Here is a 14436-nt window from a genome sequence, read left to right as displayed (position 1 = left end):
CATAATGGTTGCCCCCCCCCCCCCCCCTTGTCCCAGAGGGTTTTATTTTAGGGGAGGTGTTCTGCTATCTACAGCAAGGGTTAAATGATGCACCCTCTAACTACAACTCCCAGCATTCACTGATAACTTCTATAGTGGTAAAGTCCACGCTTTCCTCTATAGGGTGTCCGCACCCCGTCATGCACATGGGTGCCCCCCACTAGAGCAGGGTGTGTGCCCCCCGCAGCCAGCCCCTCTCTCTCCCCAGGGCAGGTCTGAGTGCTGCCCCCGCCCCTCCGCTCCTGTGACAACCTCTAGCCCAGCATCATCATCATCACTTGTCTAGTGTGGAGCTAGGGGGAGAGCGGGAGCGCACAGTCCCGGGAGATGGCAGTGCCCAGGAGTCACCCGCTGACGCACCTACTGCTGCTGCTGGCCTGCTGCTTGGTCTGGAGGACGAGCTGCGCCCAGGAGCTGCCCACTAACGGAGTCAATGGCTACAGCCTGCACCCACCATACTTCAATCTGGCAGAGGGCACCAAGATTTCCGCCACTGCCACCTGCGGGGAGGGTGAGGGTGGCAGGGCGCAGGAGGATCTCTACTGCAAGCTGGTGGGAGGACCTGTGTCTGGGGATCCCAGCCAAACCATCCAGGTACTGGTCGCCTGCTGTCCGGCACTCGTGGGGTTAATCCCCCCTTGTCTTTATTCTGTTACCTATTTGTTACTTTGTATCAGTCACTTCCTCCATGGCCGCAGATAGCTGTGATGCCCCCGCAATGCGCCCCTTCCCCCTTAGACACTTTCAATAGTTGGGGACAGTTTTAACTCTTTGATCACTTGCTTAGCAACGGGGGCAAAACAATTCAATAAGCGGCTTCTGGTGGTCGGGAATCCAGGGGAGAGCTGCACTTGTTACTGCTGCACAGGGAAGGTCTGATGGCAGCTGGAAAAAAAGACTCCTTTCTGTGGGATCACTCTGAAATTGCAAGGAACAAAATATGATGGCACTGATATAGCATGTAACCTTAGAATGATAGCACCTTTATATGATGCTAGCCTAAAATAACAGCACCTTTATAGGATGTCACCCTAAAATTATAGCATCTTTATAGGATGTGATCTTAAAATTATAGCATCTTTATGTGATCCTACCCTAAAATAATAGCACCTTTATAGGATGTGATCATAAAATAATAGCACCTTTTATAAGATGTCACCCCCAAAATGATAACACCTTTATAGGATGCCCTCCTAAAATGATAACACCTTTAGAATGCTCTCCTAAAATGATAGCACCTTAATATGATCCTACCCAAAATGATAGCATTTTTATAGAATGTGATCTTAAAATGCTAGCACCTTTTATAAGATGTCACCCTAAAATAATAGCACCTCTAAAGGATGCCAGCTTAATATAATAGCATATTTATATGATGCAAGCCTAAAATGATTTCACCTTCTTAGGATGCCACCTTAAAGTGATAGTACCTTTATATGATGCAAACCTGAAATGATAGCACCTTTATAGGATGCCAGTTAAGATTGATTGTTCATTTGCATGATTCCATCTTAAAATGATAGCATCTTTATGGTATGTCATCCTAAAATGATAGTTCTTTTATTCGGCCCCACCTCAAAATGATAGCACCTTTTCTAAATTATAACCTCCTTTATATGATGTAAATGACAGTGCTTTTATAAGGTGCCAACTTATAATACTTTCACCTTTCTATACCACCTTACAGATGAGTTATTCCTTTTAAAGTGACATAACCTTCAAATGTCTCCATAAAAAAATAAAATCAATTGGAACTTAAAGCTGATCTCATTTCTAGGTGTTGTGATTTTAAGGTGATCTCAAGGTAGCAAATTAAAAGGTGAGATCATTTTTTAAAAGAAATGATCCAATGAGAATGATAGGACTCTGTCGGTATACTGCTAATTACATGGACTTCTATTTTGCTACTTCATGTTGGGAATGTTTTTAAAGTTTGGTACTTGTTTTATTTTAGCCTCAATTTGGTCAATAAACCCCAACCATTTCCCCTTCCAATAAACTGGTATATAGGCAGTAATTTCCCTGTCCTGAATAATTATCAGCGTCTGTGAAAACTTTGGAAATACCCCAGATAAATCTATTGAGAGATCAGACAGATTTCCATTGGTTTAACATAATTGTTTTGTCCATTTGTGATAATCTAAGTGATTGGGGAAAGTGTTTCCATGGCCGACTTGTCTCAGTGATTTGCTTGCCCTTTGGCAATAGGAAAATAAGTAATAAGCCCCCTCCATCTTCTTCCAAATGGATTGATCTTTTCAGCCTCCATTATTGGAATTCCAGCCTCTCTGTTTACAGGTGAGAATGTGGCCATTATTAGTAGTGATGCCCCTCTGGCCCCTCTTCTGTCCTGGCCTGAGCTGTGTGTGTCACCATCCAACCCTCTCCCATGGTCAGCCTAAGGGTACCTTTACACAGTGCAATTTTGATCGCTACGACGGCACGATTTGTGACGTTCCAGCGATGCATTTACGATATCGTTGTGTCTGACACGCTACTGCGATCCGGATCCCCGCTGAGAATCGTACGTCGTAGCAGATCGTTTGAAACTTTCTTTCGTCGTCTAGTGTCCCGCTGTGGCGGCATGATTGCATCGTGTGACACAGGTTGTATACGATGTGCGCACAGTAACCAACGGCTTCTACATCGCAAATACGTCATGAAATTATCGCTCCAGCGCTGTGTATTGCAACGTGTGACCGCAGTCTACGACGCTGGAGCAATAATCATACGACGCTGCAACGTCACGAATCGTGCCGTCGTAGCGATCAAAATTGCACTGTGTAAAGGTACCCTTAGATCTTGCTAATTGCTCCATGGCTTCCTTATCTGAAAGCCTGGCGGGCCTCTTTGAACTGTGAATTTACTGACCTTCCCCTCATTGAGATGCCACCTAGTTATGTGACCCAGCAGGAGCCTTCACATCACAATGGGCCAGTCCGATCCTGCTGTGCGAGCCCTACAAAGCCTGTAGATATAGCGCCTATTAGTCCATTATGTAGAGTGGGGCCATATTTCTTAAATATGTAAAGAGTGTTTCCCTTTAAATACAGAAACACCAGTGAATATCAGTCTTTGTGACCTCCTCTATGGACCTGTCAATCAACTGGTGCTTGGTTGTATGAGTTTCTGGGAAAGCCATGTGCCAACTACTATAGCAATGGAGCCATTACTGCTGCCTTGGTGGCACTCACCCAGCTTTTCTCACTACTGAATGGTACATGGGGTTGGTCAAACAGCGATCCACCCCTGCCCCAAATGTCATTGTATAATTAGGCAGGCCAGATGGCTACTACAGGCATTTAGATAAGCGAACGGGTGACTACCCAATGGCTGCCATATTGGTTGTCATTGTATAAACTCAATTCATTACCAAAATTGTGGAACTGGTATGGATCACAAAGTTCTTAGAAGGTGCTGCTGATCTCAGAGTCCCTGATAAATGTGATGTATAAACTTCCTGTGGTTGTATTAATACTTGTTGTCTTCTAATTAGTGTTTTAATTGTGTTTCCAGGGACAATACTGTGACATTTGCTTAGGCAGCAGTGGAGACAAGTCTCACCCCATCACCAACGCCATTGATGGGACTGAAAGATGGTGGCAGAGTCCTCCACTGTCCCGGGGAATGGACCACAATGAAGTCAACGTTACATTGGATCTTGGTCAGGTCTGTATAGTGACGTTATATAACCAAGTCCGGGTTCACACCAGCATATTTCGCTGTCTGCATACAGACTGCAATGTCCAGTCTGGCTGGAGGTCTGACCCAAACGTATTGCCTCATATGTGTCTGTGAAGCTGTAAGTTCGGGTCAGGAGACCCTCCGTCAGACCAGGCGTTACGGTCCATATGCAGACCATGAAATACACTCTTGTGAACTCCGCCTAAATGTTGCAGTGTACAAATATATTCTGGATTTCATGTCATCCATTTACATAATATGCTGTCATTTACTCATCGACTGTTTGAGACTATAACTCCCAGCATGTTGTGTTAGTCTAGTTTTGTAACCTGTCGTTTTCTAGCCAGTCATACACATTAGCTGGCTGTCTGCTGAACAATCACTCAGCTATCTCTGTAGATTCCTCCATATACAGGAATGCTCAGCTGAGTGTTCCTGTGTTCTCCTTAAGAGAGGAGCGGCTAAAATCATCTATCAGCGGTTAAATACCCCCATGTACATTAGATAACATTAGATAAAATAGCATGCCACCTTAAAATGATAGCACCTTTATATCACGCATGACTAAAATGATAGCACCTGTGTATAACACAAGCCTAAAATGATAGCCCCTTTATATCCCTCAAGCCTAAAATTATAGCATCTTTATATCCCGCAAGCCTAAAATGATAGCACCGTTATATCCCGCAAGCCTAAAATGATAGCACCTTTATATCGCACAAGCCTTAAATGATAGCACCTTTATAATCCTCATGACTAAAATTATAGCACCTTTATATCCCGCAAGCCTAAAATGATAGCACCTTTATATCAAGCAAGCCTAAAATTATAGTTCCTTTATAGGATGCCATCTTCAAATAATAGTACCAGTTTGGCCAATTTTGTCGAAACAGGACGACCATGAAAGTATATGGGAGCCTCGGGAACCTAAGGATCGAGCTGTTGGAATTTCATCTCCCGCACTTTTTGCTTGAAGTGAAATAAGCAGCTGCCCGTTCATACTGGTAGCATCTCTCTCATTAAAAATACAGGAATGCTTGCCCCGGCCCATAGCTCCTGTGTATGGGTGATTCGGGAGAGACACTTGGGAGTTGTCAGATGAATATTTTTTGTCCGACATCTACAGTAGTCATCAGGTACGGACTGGGGCTGAATTTCAGTCCTGGTATTTGAAATCACACAGGCCCATGTTTTCCCTGTTCCCACGAACCAGATGGGGATATATTACTAATATTACCCTGGATGGAGCAAAGGGAGATTTTCTACAAGACCAATATTTCTAATGCTACCCGTGGCCTGCTGGGGTAAGTGACGGAGTCAGCAACTTTGTGCTTCATCACAACTCTAAACGGTATGGATATCTTGAGAACACAGATTCTGATAGCAACGTAGCAGACAAGGCAGCCCATCACCAGACAGGCCCTTCTGGCATTTGCCAGAATTGCCAGATGGCCAGTCCGGCCCTGCTAGTCATTGGGTATGGCCAGCCTCAGCTGCTGGAATCATCTTTCAGTGGCTAATCTCCCAATCAAACAAAAGGATTGGGTGGGAATAATCAAGTCCTAACAGCCCAATTTTTTTAACCACCAACATAATCCGTTAGGTGACATTCGGGAAACCCCTTATAAACATTAGCTGGTCTGCCAAATGAGACAAAATCGGTAGGATCAGCCAAATGTAATATTACTGAATGTATATGGGGACCTTAAAGGGGTTTTCCTGTTTTGGTAATCCCATGTCGCCACGCTGAAGTGTGTTTAAAAGACAACCAGCTTCTAAACACATGTTGGGAGTTGTAGTCTTACAACTGCCGGAACACCAACAATTGTAAACTGCAGATTTTGTAAGCAAACATCAGATTGGTTGGCTAATGGCTTTTCGTGAACTGTGCACAGGACGAAGGGGGATAAATTCCCTTGCTGGTGGTCTTGCTGGAATCTTTTCCCCCCAACCCGTCATCAATCCTGATCTCACACTCCCATCTTGAAGGTGCCCCCAATGTAGATGGCTTCTCTTGTCTGCCTGTGCTGGGGAGGAGGGGATGGTACATTTAATTGTATTTTATTGTGTGTTCGGGTCCCATCCCCCATCACACATCTCAGGACAGTGTCATTGTGCAGATAGAGCAGGCTGTGGTGTCTGGGGCCAGACATTCTTATAGATGTGCTGTTATAGGCTACAGATTTACTGCCCATTGAGGTGTAGGGTTGAATTGATTCCTCAGGGATGAGTCATTTTTGGCGAATTTGTGAAAGTAATAATTGAATTGATTATTACCGTAGTTCATTTAATCCTATGGTCTAGCAAACTGATTTCTCATTCCCCCATGAGTTTTCATAATCGAAGTTCTGGATAGCTTCACTATTTAGATCTGGTAGGCCACGTTCACACGTTCAGTATTCGGTCAGTATTTGGTGATTTTTTTTACCTCAGTATTTGTAAGTCAAAACCAGGAGAGGAACAATCAGAGGAAAAGTATAATAGAAACACGTCGCCTCTTCTGTATTTCTAACCCACTACTGGTTTTGGCTTACAGATACTGAGGTAAAAAAGTTATCAAGTAGTCAAGGTGTGCACATTGCCTTAGGATGTATGCATATGACGTCTTTAAGATACCGGCAGACTTGCCGAGGTTTTCCTAGACGAAGCTGCTTCAGAAAAAAGCCGGACTTTTCTTTTTCCTGAAGCAGCTTTGTTTGCGTTTTTTCTGTCGTTTGTGCAGTGGCCCTGCCGCAGGCATATTTTTTTATGATTTAAACTATAATTAGCTAGCTGTTTCCGTTACCCAGTAAATGAACGTGCTATTTCTTTTAACCCCTTCACAGTTTCTGAAACCTGAAATGGTTAAAAGAAGTAACAAAATAGGGAAGATGTGTACACATTGCAGTGCATTATGTTTATATTAACGTCATGATAATGCATGATGGCTATACTGGTGCTGGTTGTATGAGGCCTTCTGAGAAAAAAAACAGGCCAGGTCACCCATGGCAATCAGTTAGAGCTCAGCTACACATCTGTTCTAGGAAAATATATTGTTTTGGGGTCCATATTGTATATCTCCTAACAGACCCACTGCAAAATGAACATTAAAGGGGTTGTCCACTACTAGGACAAACCCTTCTTGATCAAAAGTTATGGCCCCGATAACATGAGGCATGGCATCCCACTATTCTTGAAGGTCGACCCGATCATTAAAGTTCTTGGGTACAGAGTTACGAGCCTCTACACGGTGACTCAGCTGATCCCATAGGTTTTCTTTGGGAATCAGGTCTAGAGAAAGTGCAGGCCACTTCATTTTAAGTACCCCATTCTCCAGCAGCCGCACCCTAATGATGCAACCTCAATGAGCTGGAGCATTGTCGTCCATGAAGATGAAATTAGGCCTGTGTTGTTCATGGAGAGGCACAACGACTGGATTAATAATGTTATTCACGTAGTAGGGGCTTGTCACAAACTGTAGGGCAGTTCTGTATTGAATAGACACACCTGCCCACACTGTAACACTACCACCGAAGACTCGTCTGGTGACAACAGTGGCTGATGCACAGCACTCTCCTTGATGTCACCAACATCGTTGGCGGCAAACATTACTGGTCAGCATGAATTGACTTTCATGAGGGAACAGCGCTGAGGTCCACTGGTCCCTCATCCAGCGTAGATGCTCCCTGGCTGGTGACACCTGATCCTGGTGGTATGGTCAGGTACCCTTGAAGGTCGTCTAGCACATAGACCACGCTGATGTAAACAGTTTTACTTTCAATAGGTTTTATTTAGAAATAAGATATTGAAAGTATAGAAACAGTTTGGGTAGGTTCTCCCACACGGAGGAGGTGTAAATTTCAATGAACAAATACAAATTTTAACATAGGGGGAGATAAGAAAAAGAATAGGAGGGGGGAGGTGGGGGACAGTACAAAGGGAAGACAAACAGGTAATCCTCAATGTGTTTTACACCAGTTTACTATCAACTATTGCACGCAATGCCATCAACATAAAATAGTCAGAATTTCAGATTCAGATTGGGTCATGCAAGGAGTGTTAACTTAAGGTAGAGAAAGAAAGAATATAATTTATGATAAGGTCTACTCAGGCGGAGACATGTGATTAAACCCCTAATATTTTGTTTGGCCATCTTCCTTAAGTCCTTCAGATCAGGGTGACAGATGTAGGGCCTGGTTTATAGTGCTGTGCAAATTAATTGGGACAAAGCATTTTTTAAGTAAAATCATAAGTTGGTTACCAGTCAGTGATTCAAACCAGTTTTAATATATAATAAATAAATCTTGGCCAGCTAGCCAGAGGAAAAAAGGTAATTTTCAGAATTAGTATGTAACAGTGCATTATAAAATTTTATTATATATAATATGTATATTTACGTATGTCAGCCTTTGGTTGTTATGAAAGAATGTCATTGACTGATATCAAGAAACTAAAACACAAATGGACTGACATGTTGGCACAATTTGCGACTTTTGCCGTTTTCAAATCAGCTTTTCCCAGCTCCACCAAAATGAGCGGAGCTGGGGTGGGATGGGTTCGTGACAGGACGCCGAAAATCTCACACCAATCCCTGACAAGAGTAACATTTCTGTAATGGCGCACACCATTTGTCAGGCACTCATGATTCATGAAGAGTCATGCTCCTCTTCACGAATCGGGAGTGTCCAACATGCCCACTCTTCAAGACCTTTGTGAACATTGCTGGTCTTGATGAATTGGGCCCAATGTATTTTAGAATTTGCAGAACTCTTCATTAAAGTGTAATTTAGCTTTTTTTGTATTCAACAGCCTGAATTTCCTCGGCATTTCCTTGGTTTAGGCTAGGGTTACCCTGTGAAGTTGGGATCGCAAAGTTGAATTGCGACATGATTTCCTATAGTGTCGCATTGTGACATGCCAAGACTGTGCGCAGAGTGGCAAATATTTCCAAATATGTTTGATTTTCTGTTGCTCACTATATGTTGCAAGCACCTTACTTGCCAAGGACTTGCAAAAGAATTCTATACAAGTCGCATTCGATTGCAACGTGAATGCGACTTGTCTGCAAATTGGCTATTTTTTTTGCAGCAAAATCATAGCTCTAAAAGAGTCTTATATCAGCACGTCGCAGACAAGTTGCGCAAATGTTTTTGATTGTGCAGCACATGTCGCTTTGGAGCCCCAGCCTTATATCTTATTCTCTGTCCTCCGTTGAATAACTTCTGATTCCTACTGGAAACAGCAAGTAATCTCTAACGCACTTGTAGAAGAATGCTGAAGAGACCCACATGATAAGCTATTACATAATGCACAAATTCTGTTAAAGGGCCAACAAACATATATCCATCAGCAGAACCTTCAGAAAGTGCAGCTATGTTTTCGGCACTTCTAAGCCCTGTAATATAGAGTGGTGAGTGTGGGTCATATGGGAAATGACTGATAGCTTTGAACAGTAGCTTAAATTCAATCACATGAAGATATGATAAACTTTCGATTTATTCTTCCTTTAAGGCCGGGGACACACTTAACGTATAAAAAAACGGTCCGTTTTTCACGGCCGAGAATCGCACAAATGTTTCAAAAACAGTGATCCGTGTGCAGTGCGAGGATGCGATTTCCTCACATCAAATGATCCGTGTGACATCCGTGTGACATCCGTATGGCATCCGTATGCCGAGATTTTCTCGCAAGCTTGCAAAACCGACATCTAATGGATTTATGTGCTCAAATGTTCGGGAAAACATATATACAGTATATATATATATATGTCATTGAGACACATATATATATATTCTGTATTTATATTTCATTCAGCGCGATATCTGTGAAAAGCCGGTAATTCAATTGCCGGCTTTGCATTTCTCCTTCACAAACCCGACAGGATATGAGACATGGTTTACATACAGTAAACCATCTCATATCCCCCTTTTTTTTGCATATTCCACACTACTAATGTTAGTAGTGTGTATGTGCAAAATTTGGCCGCTGTAGCTGCTCAAATAAATGGCTAAATGGCGGAAAAAATTGGCGTGGGCTCCCGCGCAATTTTCTCCGCCAGAATGGTAAAGCCAGTGACCGAGGGCAGATATTAATAGCCAGGAGAGGGTCCATGGTTATTGGCCCCCCGTGGCTAAAAACATCTGCCCCCAGCCACCCCAGAAAAGGCACATCTGGAAGATGCGCCTATTCTGGCACTTGGCCACTCTCTTCCCACTCCCTGTAGCGGTGGGCTATGGGGTAATGAAGGGTTAATGCCACCTTGCTATTGGAAGGTGACATTAAGCCAGATTAATAATGGAGAGGCGTCAATTATGTCACCTATCCATTATTAATCCAATTGTTTGAAAGGGTTAAAAAACACACACACACATGATTAAAAAGTATTTTAATGAAATAAACACAGCGGTTGTTTTAATATTTTATTGCTCTCTCATTCCATTTTCAGACCCTCGCTTGGCAAAACAATAAACACACAAGATACATACCCTCTCTGATGAACTGTCACGTCCCACGAAGTAATCCATCTGAAGGGGTTAACTAATATTACAGGCAGAGCTGCGATAAACCACTCGCTCGTGCCTGTAATCCCCGGGTGCTGAAAGGAAAGCTGGATCTGTACTTACATTGAGTCGCGGTGATGCGCCCCCTGGTGGATGTCCTCATATGACCTGGAGCGTGGGAAAAAGTTCCCAGGCTGCAGTTCATGAGAACATCCAGCAGGGGCGCATCACCGCGACTGAATGTAAGTATAGATCACTGCTTTCCTTTCAGCACCCGGGGATTACAGGCACGAGCGAGTGGTTTATCGCAGCTCTGCCTGTAATATTAGTTAACCCCTTCAGATGGATTACTTCGTGGGACGTGACAGTTCATCAGAGAGGGTATGTATCTTGTGTGTTTATTGTTTTGCCAAGCGAGGGTCTGAAAATGGAATGAGAGAGCAATAAAATATTAAAACAACCGCTGTGTTTATTTCATTAAAATACTTTTTAATCATGTGTGTGTGTGTTTTTTAACCCTTTCAAACAATTGGATTAATAATGGATAGGTGACATAATTGACGCCTCTCCATTATTAATCTGGCTTAATGTCACCTTCCAATAGCAAGGTGGCATTAACCCTTCATTACCCCATATCCCACCGCTACAGGGAGTGGGAAGAGAGTGGCCAAGTGCCAGAATAGGCGCATCTTCCAGATGTGCCTTTTCTGGGGTGGCTGGGGGCAGATGTTTGTAGCCACGGGGGGGCCAATAACCATGGACCCTCTCCTGGCTATTAATATCTGCCCTCAGTCACTGGCTTTACCATTCTGGCGGAGAAAATTGCGCGGGAGCCCACGCCAATTTTTTCCGCCATTTAGCCATTTATTTGAGCAGCTACAGCGGCCAAATTTTGCACATACACACTACTAACATTAGTAGTGTGGAATATGCAAAAGAAATGGGGATATGAGATGGTTTACTGTATGTAAACCATGTCTCATATCCTGTCGGGTTTGTGAAGGAGAAATGCAAAGCCGGCAATTGAATTACCGGCTTTTCTATAGAACACCGCTGCGTATTTCTCGCAATGCACACGCATGGTCCGTGTGTAATCCGATTTTTTCTCGCACCCATAGACTTTCATTGGCGAGTCTCGGCCGAGATACGCTGACAATCGCAGCCTGCTGCGAGTTCCCTCGGATCCGAAATACGGTGGAGAAAATATCGGATGATGGGAGCTGCACCATAGATTAACATTGGGCCGAGTGCTATGCGATTTTTTATCGCATAGCACTCGTCCGTATTACGGTCTAGTGTGACCCCGGCCTAAGGCTGGGTTCAGGTGAATGTAAGCAAAAGTGTATGATTTTCATCCAGAAAAAAAAATAATGTAAGGCCAAAATAATAATAATTTTAATGAAAATAATATAAGGCCAAATGATGTTTCCTATGTTAAAAATTGTAATGGATCCATGAAAAATGTATGACATACAGTTGGTTACCTGCATGTGATCCGGTTTTTGCCACTTTTGACTTACAATCGGCTTAGTGAATGCTCTGATTTTTTTACTCGCTGAAGGACCCATTATGAGCTCCTCTGAATGAGCCCTAAACTGATGCACACAGAATCTTATATACAGTCTTCTTCAGTTGGGATGATAAGGCTAGCAGTTATTTGGGAGTGTCCTGTGTCCTTCTGTCCCCCTTGTCCTTTACACTGTCAGGTAGATGAGGATAAGGAATGTCTTTGTTTCCTGTCCTGCGGATATGTATGGAATTCCAGTTATCCCAGGATCAGTCTGTACCTGTGCAGTCTCCCGTACATCCGGAGAGCTTACACACTTACTCCTTACAACAAGTTCTCTTGACATTTCTTGACTGTTCTTGGTTTGTTTCTTGGTTTAACTCTTCATCTGCTGATCCCCTGAACCTTAACCCCTCCCTTCTCCCTCAATCCTTCACAATGGCCGCCTGAGTTCAGGACTTGTAAAGCTCAATAATATTCTCTTGGCTTGTGCAGTAGGGCAACCCCTGTTATTTGGAATGGTGAAGGAACTTTAGCTTATCACCCTTTTATGACACAGGGCTATGTTGGAGGGGTCTTGACAATGGTATTATTCAGGTCTTCATCATGTATCATGATGTGTAATGTGTTTCAGTAACTTTATCTACAGCAGTAAACCTGGGAATGATAACTCATGGATTTGGCTACTTGATTATCTGGGTGAAGTGGGCATTCTTGACATCTCGTCGAATTTCTACTACAAAGGGCCTTATTTAGCACTGAACAAAAAAAGGATTGACATCTCGTGGTCTGTCAAAAAACAGGATAGTCATGGAGGTAGATTACATTTTGAGTATTGTAACTTTCCCTGGTTCCTCTGTTTGGAGTAGCTACTAAGACCAAGGAAGGAGAAACAAAAATATAATTAGCGACCAGGAAGTTTGCGTTCCGTCATGTGAGTCTTTTGTACTCTTGTCTCCTTCTTCTTGCTTTGTTCCAAAAACTCAGGATGTGTCTCGGTCATGAAGATGGCACCTTGCTGCCCACCATTCCACTTCAATAGGATTTTCCGGCACAAGTCTCTGCTTGCCCCTCATCACTCAGACAGAAAAAGTCTGTAAAGAGGTTGTTATTTTGTGACATCTTCTTACCCCCAGGCCCTTCATTATTTGTATTAACACCTTCTGTCTTTACAGTTGGGGGCTAGCTTAGGTATGTGTGTGACTACAACTTAAATTATGGTACTAGTTTTAGGCTGTGTGCACACATTCAGGATTTTTTTGCGGCTTTTCGCTATAAAAACGCGGTAAAACCGCGAAAAAAAATGCATACATTAAGCATCCTATTACTAGAATGCAATCCGCAATTTTTGTGCACATGTTGCGTTTTTTTCCGCGGCGGAATCGCATTCCGGAAAAAAACATAGCATGTTCATTCTTTGTGTGAAATCGCGGGGATTCCGCACACATAGGAATGCATTGATCTGCTTACTTTCCGCATGTGGCTATGCCCACCATGCGGGAAGTAAGCGGATCATGTGCGGTTGGTACCCAGGGTGGAGGAGAGGAGACGCTCCTCCAGGCCCTGGGAACCATATAATTGTTAAAAAAAAAAAGAATTAAAATAAAAAATCATGATATTCTCCCCTTCCGGCGTCCCCGGCAGTCTTCCCGCTCCTCGTGATGCATCTGGTCCCAATAATGCATTGCGAAAATGACCTGCGAAGACGTAGCGGTCCCGCTAGTGTTTAGCGGGAATACGCATGCCAATTGCCATGCGATATACCCGCGGCAGGAGTTGCGGAATTGCCGTGGAAATTTCCGCGGCAATTCTGCAACGTGTGCACTTAGCCTTACACAAACATTTTCAGAAACATCTATTTATTATCCTGAAGGCCCATTTCCATCTACTGTCCTAAAGTCCCATTTAGTCCAATCGATCATACACTAGTTGACCTGTTTATATTGTACAAGTTACTGTCTTATTTATACAGGAAAGATATATATCTTGGTGCCGTGTTAGCCAGTAGATAGAAAAATATTTAGAATTGAGAGTCCTCAGTGGTTTATACCTTTTAATGGCTAACTGAAAAGAAGTTTTCAGTTAGCCATTAAAAGGTATCAACCACTGAGGACTCTCAATTCTAAATATTTTTCTGTCTTATTTATATGGACCAATGAACCCTTAGGGTACCGTCTCACAGTGGCACTTTGATCGCTACGACGGCACGATTCGTGACGTTCCAGCGATATCCATACGATATCGCTGTGTCTGACACGCAGCAGCGATCAGGGACCCCGCTGAGAATCGTACGTCGTAGCACGTCGTTTGGAACTTTCTTTCGTCGCTGGATCTCCCGCTGTCATCGTTGGATCGGTGTGTGTGACACCGATCCAACGATGCGTTCGCTTGTAACCAGGGTAAACATCGGGTTACTAAGCGCAGGGCCGCGCTTAGTAACCCGATGTTTACCCTGGTTACCCGGGGATTTCGGCATCGTTGTTCGCTGGAGAGCGGTCTGTGTGACAGCTCCCCAGCGACCACACAACGACTTACCAACGATCACGGCCAGGTCGTATCGCTGGTCGTGATCGTTGGTAAATCGTTTTGTGAGACGGTACCCTTAGGGGAACAGAACAATCATTGATAAGATCATTCTGCTAACCAAACAATTTAAGAGCCTTCCCACTCTACTTTTAATAGCAAAACCCCCTTATCCTTAAATATTGGTTAGAACCCACAAACCCC

At 43.5% G+C, this 14436-nt stretch overlaps 1 protein-coding gene across 1 annotated transcript in view; it reads left to right on the top strand.

Annotated features, from left to right (window-relative positions):
* The first annotated feature begins 325 nt into the window (after nt 1–325).
* LAMA5 (laminin subunit alpha 5) overlaps nt 326–14436 on the top strand; it is a 116915-nt gene continuing 102804 nt past the window's right edge. Inside the window, exons 1-2 of the mRNA XM_077252870.1 lie at nt 326–633; nt 3556–3708. Coding sequence (XP_077108985.1) covers nt 367–633; nt 3556–3708 — 420 coding nt within the window. The 5' untranslated portion in view covers nt 326–366. The remainder of the gene's footprint in view (nt 634–3555; nt 3709–14436) is intronic.

The sequence above is a fragment of the Ranitomeya variabilis genome, chromosome 4 (genome assembly GCF_051348905.1).
Source record: "Ranitomeya variabilis isolate aRanVar5 chromosome 4, aRanVar5.hap1, whole genome shotgun sequence".
In the NCBI taxonomy this organism is placed as follows: domain Eukaryota; kingdom Metazoa; phylum Chordata; class Amphibia; order Anura; family Dendrobatidae; genus Ranitomeya; species Ranitomeya variabilis.
This window is presented reverse-complemented; position numbering and strand designations above follow the sequence as displayed.